This window comes from Monodelphis domestica, chromosome 2 (assembly GCF_027887165.1).
Source record: "Monodelphis domestica isolate mMonDom1 chromosome 2, mMonDom1.pri, whole genome shotgun sequence".
Taxonomy (NCBI): domain Eukaryota; kingdom Metazoa; phylum Chordata; class Mammalia; order Didelphimorphia; family Didelphidae; genus Monodelphis; species Monodelphis domestica.
The window spans coordinates 396,384,248-396,404,842 of record NC_077228.1 but is presented as its reverse complement, the minus strand read 5'-3'; the positions used below and the strand labels follow the sequence as shown (position 1 = coordinate 396,404,842).

The following is a 20,595-nucleotide window of genomic DNA, read 5'->3' as shown; positions in this document are numbered from 1 at the left end:
GCCCTCATAAAGCTTATATTCAACTCTAAGAAAATGTGTACAGATAAGAAAATACAAAGTACAAAACAAAGTAATTTTGGAAGTGATGAGGAAAAGCAATAAAGGACTATTGTAATGGGGAGTATTAGAGCTAGGAACAGTAAACAAACCTGTTTGCCAGGAATATAGAACTCTTGATAGGTAGTTATATGTAATTGGCCTATACAACTGACATATGTACAAGGTACATAAGCAATTGCTACAGATTGAGCTAAAATAAGTAGGATAAAAGAAAAAGACAAGCTGTCCCAGTCTTATGTCAAAATTACATAACACCTTCAAAATCCATTCATTCCTTTTCTGTATTCATTCCTCTTACTCAGCTCATTGCCATACTCCTCCTCACTCCTATCCCGACACATACATAAACTTTTTTGTCCAAAACGAATTTTTAGGGAGCCATTTTCATCTTCATTTTGTACTTCTCTTTTTAGAGAACTCCTTTTTAAATCAGGTTTTGTACTTTCTTTTTTAGGGAGCTACTTAGTGAATGTTTGTTCTAAGCTACTGATTTTTCCTATCACTATTTTTCTATGAAATCTTTCTATGAAATCTCTTATTATTGGTTTTTTATCTGCTTCTGAAGCTTTTCTAAGAGTTTGTTGGGCCTACATCTCTTCACATTTTCTTTGAGGCTTCACACGTTTTCATTTTGTATTCTATCCTCTTCTGAGCTTGCATTTTGGGCATCTCTGTCACTGAAATGGCTTTCCAGTGTCAGAACTTTTTCTTTATCTTGTGGTCATTTTGAGGGACTTTCCCCCCATATCTTTGCCTACATGCTAAAACTCAACTTTGTTTCTGGAGTGGAGAAATTGTCCTGAGCTTGTTTTGTGGTCTATTTTGTGCCTGGATTGGACTGTTCTGTCCAGATGTCATTTGTGCACAGCTGATCTCATTGGGCTGTGCTCCTCCCACTGCTGTCTGCACTGTATCATACAAGTTTCTGCTCTTTCCTTGCTAAGGCTAGTCTGAATATGGCTGTGCTTGCTCCATCCCCTGCCATTTGTGCTGTATCACTCTGGTATGTTTGACTGAGTTCTTCCTCCTATCTCAGTGACATGTCTTGTTGTCTGTCCCTCTATGGCATTCTGGGCAGGAACCCTGTCTCCTGTTGGTCCCACCACTCCAGAATTCATTTTGAGGCATTTTTGGTTTTCTTGTGAGATTCTGAAGGTGGGTTTGGTGAGCTCTGAATGTTCCTTAAACCATCATCTTGAACAAGTCGATAAACTCCTTTTGAAAGCATCCCAGACTCCTACCCTTTCTGCAGGATTTCAGAGAGGCAGAAGAGATCTCCAAGCCTTAAGGCTGGCTACTCCCACCTGTTTTAGCTTCAGAGCCACTCCTCCTCTCTTGGTCCTCTCCTGCTTCCCTAGCTCCTCCATCAGTCTCCTCCAGTCTTCTCCCTCTCCTCAGGCTCTTAATGTCAATGTGGTTCTTGATGTGTCATTTTTTTTATTCTCATTCACCATCACAGCTACCACTATCACCTCTTCAAAAATGAATTAATTCTCTTAGTTCTAGAGCAACATATCTCCACTATCCTACAAGGCATCACTTGCTAGAAACTCAAATTTGCTATATCCCAAACTGAACCTATCATCCTTCTCTTTACACTTGCTTTATGCTAAAATTTACTATTTGTAATAGTACTCCCTCCATTCACCCAGACTCCAAGCTTGAAATTTTAGGGTTGTGTTGTAACCTTCTCTCTCTCTCTCTCAACATCACCTCCCACAGTCAATTAGTTCCTAAGTCATTTTAATTTTATTGTCATATTATTTCATGTCCCTCTCTTCGTTTTACTTCCATTGACACCACTCTAGTACAAGTTTTCATTAACTTCTACTTGCACCATTTGCAAGAATTTCCTATTACTTCATACTTCTCATCACTTTTTTTATACAAATATCTTCAGAGACCCTTTAGGGTCTGCCAAATTAAGTTCAAACTCCTGAGCCTAGTATTTAAAGTCCTCATAATTTAGAACACTTTACCTTTGCAGACTTAGTATTACTTTCCTCTCCTTATACTCCATGTTCTAGTTAAACTACATTGATTACTCTGTGCAGGGGCAGCTGGGTGATCCAGTAGTAGAGAGTCAGGAGACAGAAAGTCCTGGGTTCAAACATGGGCTTAGACATTTCCTAGCTGTGTGACCCTGGGCAAGTCACTTAACCCAATCCCCTAACCCTTATCACTCTTCTGCCTTGAAACCAATACTAAGTATTAATTCTAAGACAGAATATAAGGGTTTAAAAAATGAACATATCCTGGGTTTTTTGAGCATTTTTTGTTTTGTCTTTGCATTAATTTGTCTTTCTTCCTGAAATTCTTTCTTTCCCTGTCCCTCACTTGACTTGAATAATTTTGCTTCAGTCATTTTCAGTGTCTGACTCATCGTGACTCCACTTGGAGTTTTCTTGGCAAAGATACTACAGTGGTTTGCCATAGCCTTCTCCAGCTCATTTTGCAGATAAGGAAACTAAGTTTTGAACTCGGGAAGATGAATTTTCTTGACTCTAGGCCTGGCACTCTAACCACTTGCCATCTAGCTACTTCAACGAATACCTATTTATTCTTTAAAATTTTTATTCAAATTCTACTCTAGAAAATTTCCCCTGATTTCCTTTCAGACTTCATATATAACTTTATGCCCCACTAATGCATTTGCAATATTATATGTTGTAGTTTTCTGTGTTCATATCTCATATTCCTTCTAAACAGTAATCTTCAGGGAGTCCAGGACTGCATTTTCCTCCAACTTTCTATCTTCTCCAGTGACTAGAACAGTGTTCAATATACAGTAGACATGAACAATTTGTTGAATGAACAAGTGAATGGATGATGTTTAAGGATATGCCCCAAGTCTGAGGTCACTTTTCAGTTCTTTTCCAATTTCCCTCCCTCATTTAGGAATCAAATAATTTAATAAAGTGGAAAGAGTGCCAAATTTGGAACCAGAGGCACTGGGTTCAAATCCCACTATTGTCACTTATTATCTGTGTACTATTAGGCAGGTCACTTAACCATTCTGAGTCTCAGCCTCCACATCTATAAAATGAAGAGTTGCAACAGATGACCTATAAGCTCCCTTCTAGTTCTAACTCTATGATGTTTTTAATTATGTAGCTATTCAATGATGTAAGTAAGGTTCACTTTTAGGACAAAACCAAATAAGCCATTAAACAGTAGTCATATCTCTGAAATACTTGGACATCTCAAGGATGCTAAATAAAACTTTTAGCCATGACAGTTCTTATTTTCCTTCCTTCAAGGTTCAGCTTAGTTGCTACCTCTCCTTTCCTCTCTTCAAATTATCTTGTATTTCCTCATCTGCTTCCACATTTTATCCCTCCAGAAGAAAATAAGCTCTAGGAGGGATGAGTTCATTTTAGTCATAATTCCCAAAGTCTTAGGGCTAGGCTTCACTTAGTATCAATCCTCTAAAAACATATACTAGTGTTGCATATGGAAAAGACACAGAGATTTAATTAATAAAACTAGATGAATGGCAGCTATGTAGCTCAGTGGATTGAGAACAAGGCCTGGAGACAGGAGGTCCTAGGTTCATGTCTAGTCTCACTTATGACCCTGGGCAAGTCACTTAACCCCCATTGCCTAATTCTTACCACTCCAAGGCAGAGGGTAAGGGTTTAAAAAAACTTAGATGAATAAATAATACTTTTGAACATACAATGCTCTTAATCTTGAGAAAATTTATTTCTAAGGTCAAAGAGCAGCCTATTTTAAAATTCAGAATGTACTGAAATTTTGGATTTTTTTCTTTTGTCCATTTTCTAAGGTACAATTTAATAAATCTTTTGTGTTAAAAAAATTAAAGATAAGTTTTAAAATAGTTTTGTGACTAGTTCCATAGAAGATAGTAATTTATAACAAATGAGTAAACACTTATCAATTAAAACTATTTAATCCATACTCTCTTCTAGAAAACTTTCTCTATTTTAATAACTCCCAGCTGAGAATTAGACCCTTAGTAGTATTCAACTGTCATCGAGAAAAGTTGGATTTTATTTTTACTCCTATGAAAAACTGGCTATTACATTTCCCTCTCTAGTTAGTTTCTTAGTTTCTTCACCTACAAAATGAAGAAGTCATCTATAAGGGGCTTTCCAACTTTAATATGCTATAACTGATTAGTATCTGGACCTGATTTCAATAGTTTAGGTAACTCCTTTATTATCCCCAAACAATTCTACAATTCTTCTTACCAAGTGTTCACTCTAGTAAGACTTAAACTGAGTTAAGTCTTTTTTGAATAAGAAGCTACATCTCTAAATACTATGTTTATATAATGTATTACAAAAGAAGCTAAGTTCTAATAATTATACTGAATTTCAAAAACATTGGGCATATCAAAAATTTAATTTGGGGGGAAATAATTTTAGAAAATTCTTAAAAACTATCCTAAGGGAGGAATTAGGGGGCAGCTAGATGGCTCAGTAGATAAAGAGGAAGACCTATAGACAGAAGCCTAGGTTCAAAACTGACCTCAGATACTTACTAGCTGTGTGACCCCTAGGCAATTCACTTAGCCCCCATTGCCTAGCCCTTACCACTCTTTTGCCTTAAAACCAATATTTAGCATTAAAATTATTAGTAAAAATTATTAGTTTATTCTAAGGGGACAACTAGAAATAAAAGTTTTTGCATAATAATCATAATAAGATTGTGGAGGTTAAACACTAAATTTGACAAATAATATTATATATAATCTATCACAGCATTAGGTTACTGAAAAGATTATACCTATTCCCCAAATGTAGTAACCCACTTTGGAAACATATCCTCAAAGAGGTTTTATATCTTGCTGTCTCTGTTATAGTATGAAAAATGGCAGATAGGCAACCAACCTAACATGTTAAAACAAACTACTGTGGGGCATTCAGTTCATTATCTACAAACTAAGAAGGCCTCAGTAACTTCATTAAAAACAAAGGTGATATATGCGGTCTAGCATAAACATTTAAAAACATCAAGTGAAGGTATATGGAGCCAGCTTCCACAGAAGCTATTAAAATTCTATGTGAGCATTTCTACCTCAGAAATCAGCAAACAAGGCCAATCAGGTCTTGATTTATTGTATTGTATAGAAGATAGAGAAAATGTAAATGCATATTGAGTCTTCCAGGCCACATGATGGAAAGTTAGAAATTATCTCTGATCCCCACCACCTCTCCAACCTCTCCAAAAAAGAAATTGTGTGCCAAAGATAATGTAACTTCAGTTCTCCCCATGGTCTAGGACACCTGAAACCAAAATTAAGGTTTAAAAACAATAACTATGAACCAGCACCTACCTGCTCTTAGCTCAGTGACCAGTGCCATGGTAACAACATGCTTGGTTGCAAAATATTTCTGCAGAATAGCAAAAGAACAGGAAAAAAAGGGACAGGGCTATCCAGGGAACAGAGAAGGGGAGGGGGTAATAAAGAGGAGGGTGACAGATGGGTAAGATTCTGGGGTGATAGCACTAAGTCTGAGGAAAAGAGGTTAGCATCTAACCTCTATCAGTTCTGATCCCCAAAACTCACTGAGTAGTGACCAAGAAGGCAAATCCTGAACAGAGTGAGAAGAGACTGAACAGATTTTAGATCTAGTCCAGAGGGAAACACCATCAGAAGAGAGTCAGAAAGTTAGCAACAAGAGGAAATGATGGGGGGGACCCTGAAATTACCAAAGATCTCAGGGAGGAAGAAAATTCAAAGACTTTATAAACCAAAGCAGAAAAAATAAGTAAAATATTAACTGTAGAAGGAAATGTGGCCTCTAGCTCTACTAGTAAATGGGTTCAGACATACATGAATAAATATTGCAATATGCTGGGAAATAATCTAACACATAATGAGATGGAGGATGCTGTGGAATTTGAAGAGAACTTGAAATCACAACACACTATCTCTGAGTGGTTTAAATGAAAATTATGAGAGCCAAATGTATGGTCTATACAGCAAAAATAATTGACAATAAAACAAAGACAAACATAGAGAAGCTTGGAAAGATCTACATGAACAGAGTGAAGCAAATAGAGCTAAGAAAATCATATATCGTGACTACAACAATGGAAATAGAAATAACAACCCCACAAGAAAAAATCAAGTGAATGAAATGAAATTTAAAAGATTAAGCATAATTTGAATGAAGACTATTTGAGAATAAACCCCCATTCACTTCCTCATGGAGGTAGGCAATCCATAGCTATAATGCACTGCACATGTTTTTGGACTTTAAAAAATATGATTTGTTATATATGATGGCTCTCTGCAAAAGGAATAATACTGATCATAACTATTTTGATATTTTAAAAGCCATCAATAAAAACTTGTAAACAGATATTACTGTAAAGAGACCCAGTTAAAATTTATTGGCACATTTCTAGGTGTGGTGCAAAGAACACAAGACTAGGAAGGAGCCAGCAGCTTTAGGAGCTCATTTTAGTTCTGCTATGAACTAAATATTTGACCTTAGACAAATTATTTTACTTTCTTAGGCCTCATTTTCCTCCCATATATTACTTCCCTGGACCTCAATTTGCCCTATATAAAATGAAAGGGTTGGTGTCTCTTGGGTCTTTCCAGCTCTGCTATGCTATGATTTTCAAAATACTTGCACATTTATACATATCATCTCTAACAAAGGTAACAAATTCACCGTAGCATGATAAGGAAAATATTTATGTATTTCATTTAAGCCTACAGTAAAGCTTCTTCCCTGAGATATTCAATTTGAAAAACCACTCTCTTTAAAAACAGAAGCTACCATATCTTTGGATATGCTTATCTTCCAAACAAATGGCAGGGTTCGAAGATTTAGAATTTTCACATGACTCTGATTGACCATAGAGGAAGTAAACAACTTATCCTCTTTGTACCTCATTTTCCTTGTTTTTTAAAAGAGAAGGTTGCACTAGATGACTTCTGAGGTCCCTCTTCCAGCTTTAAGCCTAAGATCCGATAATACCCACAGATTAAGAGAATATATTGGCTCTTTATGGATAGTTGTTTTATTTTGTTGGGGGGGGGGAAGTTTTGCCTATTTTAGTAACTTCTTCCTTACCCCTTCCTCCAAATATAATAAAACCCAGCTTCAGGTGAATCATCCTTTAATCTGTTATACAACCAGCTAGGTTATATTAAGGAATTAATTACGTGATCAAAACATACCCATAGGCGGTCCCCTTTCAAGCTCTTAAAAACTTGACTATTCTATTTTCACAGAAAATGAAATGAGGTCAAGGAGTGGTATCATTTTAGTGACCTGGGTAGGAATAGAGAATGTATCCACTCCTTTCCATCACTAGTCCATTAAAAATAAAAGCTGCCAACTGGATTCTCCTTTTCTCTTCATGTGTAAGATGTCAGCACATTAGCTAGCCACACTATGGGAACAGAGAAACACCAACTTGCCCACTTGGCCCCACAACTGCCATCATCTGAGTTAGGGATCTATTATGCAAGAGAGAGGTTGCCCTGGCAACCAGGAACCAACAGTGCTTCCAGAATGTCTATGGCACTACAATCAGAAAAGGAGCACAGGATTTTCTTTATACAGGGCCTCTAGGATAGAGAACTGCTACAGGGGAAGGAGAAAGGGAAGTAATTAAATGCAATAACATTTGTGTGGCACATAGAAGGCAAAATAAAATGTTCACTCTGTTTCCTTTTCACTTTCTATGGTCCTCCAGGGCAGAAAATACAAGGACTCCAGCCTTGGAACTTCTGCCCCTGCCTTGCTCCTGGTCCATTTTTTGCTCACTGTAACAATGCATTCAAATACTCTGAAGGGAGCAGGAAACAGGATGAAAGTGAAGCACAAAGAAAGGAAAACTGATCATTTCCATTCTTTCACACCACTTCTTCTAAGTAGGTATTAAGTACAGCATTTATACAGCCAGCAAGACATCCATCTCAACTCCTACTTTCAGATTCAGATTCAGACCAAGGGCTCAGGTCAAGACAATATCTATCATCACTATCTTCCCTTACCCAACTTCTGTTTCCTCTCTGACTCCCAAAATTTGGTCCTTGCCCCTATTATAATCAGCATCTATCAGAACTTGTAGGGTTCTGCCTCCTCTGGACTGTAAACACATACATGTGAGTCTTTGACTGTTTTCATTCAAGCAGGGAACAAGCATAAACTAAGGTAGAATTCCAATGGCTTCTACCCTAGGGGAAAATTGGGCCCTAGATAAAACTCTCTACTCCTTAGCACATCTTTTGTTGATCCATACAGATCCATACAGAATAGAACTTAACAAGTCATCCAGTTCAATCTCCTATATAACACAATCCTCTTTCTAAATGTCCTTGAAAAGGGGTGATCCAAAAAACTTCTATTGACAGGGACCACACTAGGTTAGGATAATAACAATATTGTGCTGTGAAGGAATGTGGGGGGAAATTATTGGAATTCTTCCACTAACTTTGGACTCTGTCTAATTTCAAAGCACTGAGGGTCTCCATCTGACCTTCTCTGGCTTGAATGAGTGCAAACACAGAGACCAGAAGAGTTTGATTAACAACTTGTTAATCTCATTTTTCTGTCATACATATGTAGTCGTGGAGACTACCTAACAGCATGGTAAAAACAGTGTTGATTTAGAAATGTGGGCTAACCTTAACAAAACATGAATTTTTTTACATTTTATATTGTAAATAGAGAGAACCTATGATATGCCTTTGTATTACTTCCTCATCTCTGCCTCAAAATGCTTCTATTCCTTTAAAGCAGCTTAACACCTCCATGAAACCATTCCTGGTCCTCTTAAATGGCAGAGAGCCCTCTTTCTCAAACTACCTTGCATTAAACTAATTAGTGTTGATTTTATACATGCTTATATATGCCCCTATCTCTGACATTTGAATGTAAGTTCCTGCTGGTAGAAATTTTTATAGTGCGGTGGTAGAAGGGATAGAGTGCTGGTGCTAAAGTCATGAAGACTGTAATGAAGGAGAAGAGAGGGTGGGGAGAAAGAGGGAATAGGGGTGATAGATCCTGAAAGGATTGTTCTGTCCTTACTTCCAGGGAGAGATAAACCAGGTCCTGTCCCTTTGGAGAAAAGGAGAAGCTCTCCACAGAGATATTTTCTGGAAGATGGAGGACAGGAGACTAAAGTGGGATTGCCTCAGTGAAATGGCAGGATGCCTCCCTCAGAGGAGCCCAAGGCTCCTGAGGTCAAATCTGTCCTTGAGAGGCAAGATGATCTCTTATGCCTCTGCTTCCCCCAGGGACATTAACTGTTAACCCCTTTCAGGGCCTTGGGAGTGGTTAACTGCCAAGGATAGATAGCAGTTCCTTTGATCAAACAATCTTGAATCACTGGGATCTGGAAGTCAACCCTCTTTTGGGGAGAGGTGTGGCCCTCCCCAAATCTTCAATCCCCATAACTATGTTGTTTAAGAGACTGGTCCAAACCTAAATCTTAAATGTCAGATAATTTATTGAGGTTCAAGCAGGAAGGGGATGGCAGGTTGGGAAGTGTATAAAAAGGGAAGTCCTATAGATTATCCCCTCTTGCAGGTTGCCCCCCCTCCACCTCCAAGTCTGGAGGTCACAGGCTTCTTAGCCCTGACCTCTCCCTTTTGCCAACTGCTTTCTTGTCCCTACTCTTAACTAGCTAAACCTTGAAATATATGAATCCAGGGACAGGTAAGGGAGAGAGAGAAAGAGAAAAATCTCAAGAAAAGGGTCTGTGGATGGCTATGTTCCAAAGTCCAAATCCACAATCCCACTTGAGGATTTTAGACTGCTGTAACTGAAGGTCTTAGTGGAGGTATTCAGGGTCTCAGAAGGGATAGTAAATCTCCAAAGAAATAGGCTTCTCAGCTTCAGGGAATTCACCTCTCTCCTCTACCTCTCAGCTGGAAGTGAGTTGTCCACTGGATTTTCAAGTTTCTGATTCTCTCCTAGAATTCCCAGCTCCTTCTTTTACCCCTCCTCCACTCTCTTCAACTGGTCTCTTGGAGAGATGATCTCTAGTCCTCCTCAATGTAGAATCTCTCTTCTCTTATTTTACAAATCTCCCCTTTCCTCTTGTGGGTTTTGTCACCCAGACAATGCACTGAGGTTAAACAAGTTACTTAATGCTATTGTTCTTACCACTAGGTTGTCTTATCTATTTTTGTTTCCTCTCCCCAAAAAAAAAAAAAAATCTATTTTCCCTAAACTATCTTTTACTCTTAACTAACCCTACTCTAAGACTGGATTTATGGGGGAAAGGGTCAGGGTAGAATGTTTTCTCAGTTACAGGGACTTGATTCATTTAAATAAAGAGTTTTTGGACAATGTCCCAGAACAATTTGCAACAATTTAACTTAAATGCTATTTGGCAACAATCTCTTACTGATACATTTGAACTATAGTAACTTTGCAAATCCTTATACTATTTTGTTTTTGCTATTTTTAATACTTAGTTGAAACCTGGTTTAAAATCTTACTTTTGTTTTGTTCTTATTCTGCTCTATCCCTGCTGCTGGCTCCCTAAAAGTCAAACTTCCCTCATCAGCCCTGACTTCACTGTCCCTAATCTTAGCCTTATATTTTATGAGTCCTTCCGTTGTTAGTGGTATCCCTACTTATAATCTCTATGAGATGAGATTATTTCCCTGTGATTTACATTATATGCATACATATATTACATATATACAAGAGTTCTGCTTTTTGGGATCAACCAAACAAAAGGGTCCTTCAGTTCTTTTTATCTGTTTGAGCCCTAGTAGGGCTTTATCTACAATTTCTTACATTTTTATTACCATGGATCCAGTTTATTTACAACAGGATCCCTAAGTCAGTGTGTGTTGTGGTCATGTGCTAGATATGGCGTATTGGCATGTACATACTTACTCCATGTTGACAGATGTCCTTGTCACATGTTGTATGAAGGGATCTATCATCTTTCCCAGAGCTGAGTGCATGTTGGATGCATGTCCCTAATGTGAAATTATTAATATATTCACAGCACACTATCTTACATGACCTGTCCCATGAAGATCTTAATACCAGATTGTTCCTGGGTAAAGTTCTTTATCTGTCCCTTATAGTTCATTCAGATCCTTTGCTGGTCCTGGAAGCTTTTCTTTTGTTTATGATCTTCTTGTTGCTTTTCTTCATCTGTTCTGGATGCATATTTTGCCTGTTGTCTGCTCTTGATTGAAGATTCTCTTTTTTTCTTCACTGGAACATGTGTGTGAAAATGTGTGTGCATGTAAGATTTGTGTTTGATCAAGTGAGTGGGGGGTGTATAAGAGTGATTGAGACTGTGAGTGTGGGTGAGAATGCGTGTAGAGTTTTTTTGTTGCAGTAAGCTTTTTGAATGTGTGACAGTTTTCTTGTTAGAGAGAGTAATGTTTTTTTTATCTTTCAAGTTTTAAGAATCAGTCCTCTTTATCATTTGCTTATGTCTCAGCATCAGTTTGATATGAACTGTTAGCATGCTGCTTGTGGTTTACTGTTCATCTATATCACTCGGGCCACTTCATCTTGTTTGAGTCTTGAATGGTTTCTGAGCTTGTTTCTTCCGAGTTGGTCAAGGCATTTTGGGGTTTCACATGTGAGGCATGATATTAAGTTATGTTTTTGTCCCTCTCTTTCCTGGCCATAGTGGACAATGTCTGATTCCCCTTGGCAATGGTTCTTGAGGGTGGTCTTTGCCCTCCTCTTGGGAAGCAGTCTTCAATGCTCTTTCTCAGGTCAAAGGATGGGGCTTCTCCATCTCTGGAGTCCTGGGCTGCCTCAATTAGCAGCCTTGGTATGGATGTTGCACTCACCTGGCTTTCACTCAGGGTCTGCCTCAGAAGCTACAAACTGGATTTTTGCAGATCCCTCATCCCTGTGTGTGGAGATGGCTGGGCATTTATCTTGTGAGGTACAATCCCTTCTTTCCTCCACCTGAGGAGAACTTGCCCTGGATGGAGATTTAAGTACACTAATGGTATATGTAGTTTCTCCTTGTATTCCCTGTATGATCTGTGCAGAGAGACCCCTGGACTGTTGGACATGTCTGCAGGGATGCTGGATTGGAGCCTGGATGTTCCGAGTTGGAAAGGAACTTTCATAGGCACATCAGGCTGCATGGGCAAGGGCTGGATAATGTCTCTTTTCCTGAGCTTTGTCTGGATCTGGCTTTTTTCTTTTTACTAGCCAAACATCATGGTGCTTTTCCCTGTGGAAGCTATAGAGCTCTTATATGGTACTAAAGTGTTATGATTTCTTTGCTGACCACAGGGGTTCTCTCCTGACTAGTTTCTTTTTCCCAGTTCAAGCCTATATCTCTAGTTGACCTCCCTTGGTTCTCAGGTCATTGGTACAGTGCAATGAAAAGATCATATTGTTTCTAGACTTCAAAGTATTAGACAGCCAGAAATGAGTTGTCCATTGGATTTTCAAGCTTCTGATTCTCTCCTAGAATTCCCAGCTCCTTCTTTTGCCCCTCCTCCACTCTCTCTTCAGCTGGTCTCTCCAAGAGATGATCTCTTGTCCTTCTCAATGTAGAATCTCTCTTATCTTATAAGACCCAAGTTCAAATTAGGCCTCAGACATTAGTTGTGTGGCCCTGGGCAAATTACTTATCTTTGCCTCAGTTTCCTCATCTGTAAAAATTAGCACCTACTCCCCAGGGTTTTATGAGGATCAGATGAGGTAAATGTAAGGCACTTGGCACAATGCATAAATCATGGTAAGTGCTATATAAATTTTAGCTATTACTATTACTTGTATCTCCAGTGCCTATCACAATATTTAGCACACAGTAAGTACTTAACAACTTTTGTTGACTGATATAGTCAACATATTGTACTAGGTATTGAATAAAACAGTCCTGGCTTCTGTCCTTAAAGAACTTACAGTTCAAATTTGGCCTTAGACACTTCCTAGCTGTGTGACCCTGGGCAAGTCACTTAACCCCCATTGCTTAGCCCTTACTACTCTTCTGCCTTGGAAGCAATACAGAATATTGGTTCCAAGACAGAAGGTAAGGGTTTTTTTTTTTTAAAAGAACTTACAATTTATAGAAACTTCAGAGCATCCTAGGACTATAGATTTAGAGCTAAAGGGAATTTAAAGATTACTCAGTTCAATTCCCTATTTTATAGATGAAGGAATTGAATCCATTAAAGGTTAAATAACTTCCCTGGGGCTCTCACAGTATCTCAGGTGACACCTGAATCTGGATCTTCTTGTCTCCAAGTCCAGCACTCTCCATTATGTTATGCCACCTCTAACTGAGAAGCAAGGAGAAGGAATAAAAACCTGAGACAAATGTGTAATACAAATTGGAGGATAGAATTTTTAGAGGCCAAAATGAAGGGCTCTGACAATTCAGTTTAAATGAGAGGGATCAATTCTCACTAAGGGAATCTGGGAAGGATACATGGAAGAAGCAGCATTTAATGGGCCTTAATAGACCTATTTAATGGAGTATTTAAACTAAATGAAAAATAAACGGAAAATATGTTAGGTATAGGAGACCAAATGGATACTTTTAAAAATTAAAAATCATTATGTCAATTTGAGTAAAGGTCTAGATTCTCTAAACTTTTGCCTACTACATTTATACTAAAATTATGTTATAAAATATGAATGCATTGTTCAAAATTGCTTTGTAGCTCTGGGAGTAAAGGCAAAGGAAAGTGGACACAGAATGTTCTTTCTTTATCTTCACAATTCTGGAGACAACCCTATATATAAGTAAACATCCTGCACAAGAACACATAAAATTTACATGAGCAGATTTTTTTTTCTGTGTCCTTTGGAATTTTAAGAACATGACAAAAAGAATTTCAAGAGTTGCAGAATCTCGGCTTTAGAAGAATGTCAAAGGTCATCTGGTTGAACTTATACCTAAACAAGAATCATGACTACACTACACAACAACAATATGGCCAACAGGTGACAATCTACCCCGTGCTTGAAGACTTCCAATGAACCAGAACCCACCACCTCCCAAAGTAGCCCTTTCCACTTTTGAATAGGTCTGAAAATTTTAAGTTTTTCAAACTTAAATCTTTATTTTTCTTTAACTTCCACTTATTGCTCTTACCCTCTGGAGACAAATGGAATAATAATTCAACTCCCTCTTGACCATAACAGTGTGTCAGATTCTTAGAGAGAACTGTCATATTTTTTCCAGATGTCTCTTCTTCAATGTCCTAAGCTGAATATTCCTAGTTTTTCCAGTGCTGCTTATGGTCTACAGCCTCCTCATTATCCTGGACATGATTCAACACAGTAATGTAACTAACAAAATTTGGTGACCAGAAGTGAACATGTGACATAGCATTATAGAGAACTGTAAACTGTTTGCTAAAAATGCATTGAAATATTCACTGCATAGGTCAGTGCAATTATTTGCGGGAAAGGTTTAGTTTCTGTTTTCTAATTTAGAGGTTATTCAGGAAACTACTGGAAAAAAAAAAGCAAAGAGATAAATAGCTTCCCCAAAAAAATAATTCTTTTTTTCAAACATGAAAAGAAATAACCCAAAAGAAAGTCTTTGTATAGGTCTTTTAATTTGACTTAGTTAGCCAAACAAAGCCAACAAAGATATATTTTCTTCCTGATTCGGGGAACTAGAAGAGGCTACTAGCAATATTGAAATTAAGCTAGAAAAGTAAAACGATATGGATAAATCATAGGAGTGCCTTGAACAGCAAAGACACTTGGAAAAATTGCAAATTTGGGGGAACAATTCTAACCTGGGCCTAAATGGAAGTTCTACATCTCCCCAATTGTCACAAGTCAATTAAATATGCCTCATAACAGCACAGAGACAGGGCAGCTACTCTCTAACTGTAACTGCTCTATCCTCCATTGATATCCTTTTTTTTTTTTCATCTAGATATCCTTCCAACTGCTAAGGCTAAGAGAAAATGAACTTTTTGTTAGAAGAACTATGAAATGTCTTCTTTCACTGCAATCTCAGACCCAAAGTACCAGTCTAACCTAGTAAGCATTGTCCTAAGATAGCCAACATCCTTGTGAAGTGTTATTATAAAGTGTAATTGGTAGAAATTTTATCAAGAGTTTCTCTTTCATCCTGTTGCAGTAGTCACTATTCAATACTTCATGATGCATACCCCAAAGTATAACACTTCAGGTCTCTAATATGCTCCCAATCAATCCAATCATTCACCAAGACCACTGACTCTTCCCCAAGAAGAGGATGGACCTGCAGAGGAGTCTCAATTTAATCTGTTCCCCTGAGGGCTAGTTAGAGAGACCACAAATAATTAAAATATCAGGTGACCATTTAATGGAACTTGGGTTCATTAAAATAAAATGCATATTCCATATGTCTATAGTCCATAGTAAGGGACTATGAACCATAGAACATTAGAACTAAGGAGAACCATCAAAACATTAATTTAGAAATGGGAGACCAGTCAATCAAGTCTACTTTCTTCATTTTAGAAAGGAGTAAATTGAGGAAGGGGAAGTTAAATGGTTTTCTCAAGGCAAATAACCGAATCAGGATTTAGAACTCCAGTCTTTTTGCCTCCTGATCTAGTACTCTTTCTATTCCATGTATAAAACATGATAGAGAAATCATGAAAGTCAGTGTGACATACTAAATTGTGTGAAGAACTTCAACAGTCACTAGGCTCTAAACCATGCCACTTATATGTCCCAGCCATCAGCCCACTAGAACCTCAGGTTCTGCCCCTGGAAACATCCTGAGATCTAAATCTTTCTTGGAACTATGCTTCCATCTCATTCTTCCCAGTCATCAGTCTCAAACCATGCTACCTCCACTCTGCCCATTATCACAACAAATTTTTAAGCAATTCTGGGGGGAAAAACCTGGGCTCTGATAGATGATTCTATTTTGACCAGAAACAGTTTCACCTCAATTCCTAGACATCAGCCCCAAACTCTACTACTGCAAATGGTCCTACCTCCGTCCAGATGCCCTTAATATACTTTCTTCCTTTATTAGAATTTTAAGTTCACTAAAGGCAGAGATTGTCTTGCTTGTTTGTATTTACATCCCCAAGGCTTAACACAGTACCTAGCTTGATTTCTCTGTCCGTCCATTTATCTCTCTAATCTATCTCAGGTCCTGCCTCAGATAGATGCTGTATAGCTAAGCATAAGTCACTTAATCTTCTCAGTTAAGATAACTCCCTAAACTGTAAATTATAAAAGAAATACCGAACTGCATTGGGAGAAGGAGTTGCCATATATTAGCGTGTTCCCCACATCAACACAGATCCCCTTTCAATTCCCCCCACATCCCAAAAAAGGGGAAATCAATTAGAGAAGGATGAGCAAGTAAATTAATTGTTAGAAAATAAAAATGAAGAAACATTTTGAAAACTATGATACCTGCAAGATAAAATGAAAGTCTGACCTAATACCTGATTGTAAGGCAAGAATTGCTATACAAAGTAGTATGAATAGTTTTTATCAACATAGGACAAAAACAAACAGAGAAAGGGAAATTTTAGCAAATATGATAAAGGGTTATGCTTATGGAAATATTTTCAGGATGTAAATAAAGCTTCACAAAATCCAGAGAGTCTATGTCATGGTAGAAATCTTCTCTGCAGCTCTCTAGTAGAAGAGTTAAGCATAAAACTGATCTGGTTAAAGTCAGAGCCCTTCAGGTCTAATAATTTAAGGATTCTGCAATTGTTGGATACCTGACATTTGTGGGGTGATGAGTTTGAGTATTAGTTTTATGCCTTTTGGCTCCCTGTTCTCACTGTCATGTAACATTAGGGCAATAGGATGTAATGCTTGTAAACCTGACTAGATACCCAAATGATGAGAGAGATGGATAGTACATAAAAATGTTGTATAGTTACCTATCTAAATGTGGTAGGAAAAGCAAAGAATTGTTTTGATGGTAATTTATTTGTACACTGGGCTGTGCTTTAATTCCTAGCTGAATTTGATACATCCAATTAAACAAGTACTCATTAAGCACTATGTACAAGTCATTGCTAGGCACTGGGGATAAAGAAAATCTGAGAAATGATATAGACCCCATTCCTGAGAGCTTAAAATTTCATAAGGCTGATGCAAAAAGTGTACAAATAAGATTGAAACACAGTATTCGATCCCAAATGCCAGGGGTATAGCAGTACCCTCTGAACACTGACTCTGCTTCCACATCAAACACCATGACCATCATCTGGGAAGCTGTCTATCAACTGCTTTGGTGAGCAGAGCAGCCTCTAAACATTCTTAGCAGCCACAGCTAATGAGGACTTAAAAAGTAAGTTTCTCACCAATGAAGTCCTTGGCACCATCAAATGATTCAAAATCCAATTTAATACAGTTTTTATCCATGGAGATGCCATTAAAGAAAACATATTCATTATGAGGTTTTTTGTCACTAAGACCTAAGAACCATGGGATCTTTCTATATGAGTTGCAGCTAAAATCATGTCTCTTTGTGGTTCTCCTCAAAAGAATGCATGGCTCAGGGGAGAGGGACAGGACTGAATACCTGGAGGTCCTGGGTTTAAATCTGGCCTAGCTATGTGACTAGGGCAAATCACTTAACTCCAATTGTTTAACCTTATTGCTCTTCTACTGTGGAACTGATACACAGTATTGATTCTAAGACAGAATATAAAAGAGTTATTGCTGTGGTTTTTTTTTTTAAAGAATGTGTGCTTCTTTAGATCAGAAAGTGTTTTTTCACTTTTTCTATTTGTTAGCCCAGAATCAGCTTGGTACTTTTGCATACACTAAGTACTTAATAAACACTTTTTCATTCATTTCATTTGTTCATTGGGACAAACAAAAAGAAATTCAAAGTGTTCAAAAACTAAATAAATAAAATCTTTGAGAAGAAAGAGATAAAATAATAGTTGAGTGAGGAGGAGGCACCAGAAATGGATTTTGAAGAAGAGTATCAACAGGCAAAAATGGGAAGGGAGTGCATTCTAGGAATGTGGACTCTGTGACTGTATGTAGGTGGAAATATTCAGGAGAAGACTGGGATTAGGTTGGCTAGAATGAAGCATATGTGAAAGAAAGAATTATGAAATAAGGCAGGAAAGATGAGTTCATATAACTACTACTTTTGTCTATATTAAAGGCAAAACTAAGTATTACTGAGTTAAACAACTCAAAGCTTAATAGGCAGGGTGGCATTGTGAAAGTAATATTGGATTTGGAGTTAGCAAGATCTGGCTGTGACACTTATTAAAGCTTAAAACCTCATCACCACAGTATCCTCATCTGTAAAATGGGGATAACAACACATACCTCACGAGTTTGTTGTGAAGACCAAATGAGAGAATGTTTTTGTAAAGTGTTTTGCAAACCTTAAAAAATTTATATAAAAGTCAGCTGTTTTTATTGGTATGAGACTAGAGAATATAATTACATTAGCAAAATGGTCTATTTCTAAAAATACTTTGAGATTATCGGTATTACATTACATGAATACAGACAGACACCCAACAGACAAACATCTGTATTCCTTTCTTTGTAAGGCAACAGATCAAAATATGTTTATATATTAAAGACTATAATTAAGTTTGTGTATTAAGGAAATGGTAATTAGATTGTTACCCAAGATGCTTCTGTAGCTAATGCAATGTTGTGTTTGACTTTCATATTACCTCTTTGTTTCAGGTATGAAGATTAAAAATATGAGAAAGAAATTTTGAAAACACATCCATACAAAGATATACAAACAGAAAAAAAATTGAAATAATTCTGCAAACAGTAGAAAGATGTTTAAGATGTTTTTTTTCTCACATTATCCATATTCTTTTTTATCTCTTGATACTAAAACATTAAATATAATCATTTTGATTTCTATAACATCAGGACAAAACAAGGTGACATAAGTGAATTTTCCAACTGAGTAAAGCCCATCTTTAAAATATAAACATTTTTATATTTTCAGTTTTTATGAAAACTTTTGTAGGATGCAATAATATTTCTTTGCTATGTTACTAAGGCTACCTTTCTATTGACATAAGAAAATGATTATGAAAATAGATTATTGTACTCTACTATCATATAATTCCATTTCTGGGGATTAATTAAAGGTTTAAAATTGTTCATCTTTCAATAAATAGCTCCCCAACTAGGCAATTTCTCAATTCAATATTCATTCATTCACTTTCTCTTTTTTCCTCTCATTTTTCTACTCTCGAGAGGCAGTCAAGATGACAGCCTAGAAGGAGCAGAAAGAAGTTCAGACCTCTAAATACCCTTCCTTACCAATCACAAACTGAATGCTCCTAGGGGAATGAAAATCAAACCTATCAACAAGACAGAGTCAAGGAACCCTCCTACTGGACTCAATTCAAAAGGTACGCCCCCCCGCCAAAAGCCAGAATCCAAGAACACCTGGGTTTAAGGGGAAGATAGAAGGAAGGTCCCAGGACCCCTCCTCCCTGCCTAGAGCGCTAAGCCCCCAGCGGCAGCGGGAACCTCGGGGTAGGCAAAGGTGCTGGTCTGGAGGGTGTATGTTGCAGGCAGGGCTGTGCCAAGCTCAGAGCGTCGAACACAGATGGTTGGGAAGGAGCTGGAGAGGGAGAATAGAGCTGGCAGCCTGGTCAGAGCGGAGGAGATCCTCCATATTGCTCCAGCCTCCCAGGAGGTTTTGGCTTCAGAGCACAGGCAGCCCAACTAAGCTGAACTTAATCCCATCAAAAGTCTTCAGAACTCAGGGAAGCCCAGGCTCCAACACCCCACCCTCAGGGACTGCTGAGCTTTAATCCCATCAAAAGCCTCCAGAGGACAGGGAAGTTCAAACTCCAACAGCCCTCCCCCACAGACTGTACCGAGAGATCCTCTGTTAAAGCTACAAGAGGGGAGACTGACACATGCCCCCAAAACAAAAAAAAAAATGAGAGGAACAAGAGCACAGACAAATACTGGGAGAAAAGAAGGGGTAAATATGAACAAATAATAGAAAAAGAAGAAAGAAATTACAACAGACAGATTCTATTCAGCAAACAGAACAGAGGGGGAGAGATGCTCAAACGATAAATCAGAAATCCCAGCGAACTGAATACAGGCTTTGGAAGAACTCAAAATGCAATTCAAAACACAATTAAGAGAGGCTGAAGACAATTGAGAAAATGATGTAAAAACTAAGATAAGTCATCTGGAAACAGAGGCACTTGAACTAAAATGAGAATTCTTCTATTTTGTTGAATAACCAGACTTTCCCCTGTAAGAATATAGTCAGTTTTTCTGGGTAGTTGATTCTTGGTTGTAGACCTAGTTCCCTTGCTTTCCAGAATATCATATTCCATGCCTTTCATTCCTTCTGTGTGGATGCAGCCAGAGCCTGCATTATCCTCACTGTAGTTCCTGGGTATCTGAATGACTTCTTCTTGGCAGCTTGTAATATCTTTTCTTTGGTCTGATAGTTTTTTAATTTGGCTATAACATTTATGGGTGTTGTCAGTTGGGGATTAAGTACAGGAGGTGATCTGTGGATTCTTTCAATCTCCACTTTTCCCTCTTGTTCTAGAATATCAGGGCAGTTTTCCTGAATAATTTCCTGTAGTATTATGTCCAGGCTTTTTCTTTTGTCATGGTCTTCTGGTAGACC

General features: G+C 37.8%; 1 protein-coding gene across 6 annotated transcripts in view; it reads right to left on the bottom strand.

Moving 5' to 3' along the window:
- Nucleotides 1-20,595, bottom strand: part of TPD52L1 (TPD52 like 1) — a 199,922-nt gene that overhangs the window by 98,834 nt on the left and 80,493 nt on the right. For 2 of the 6 annotated variants that reach the window (XM_007484507.3, XM_007484511.3), the window contains exon 1: nt 7,320-7,509. The exons of 2 other annotated variants lie outside the window; for them this stretch is intronic. In XM_007484507.3, coding sequence (XP_007484569.2) covers nt 7,320-7,356 — 37 coding nt within the window. In that variant the 5' untranslated portion in view covers nt 7,357-7,509. Of the gene's footprint in view, nt 1-7,225; nt 7,511-20,595 lie in introns of those variants that run through there. 2 more of the 6 variants (XM_056818722.1, XM_007484509.3) reach the window with 2 other exon arrangements.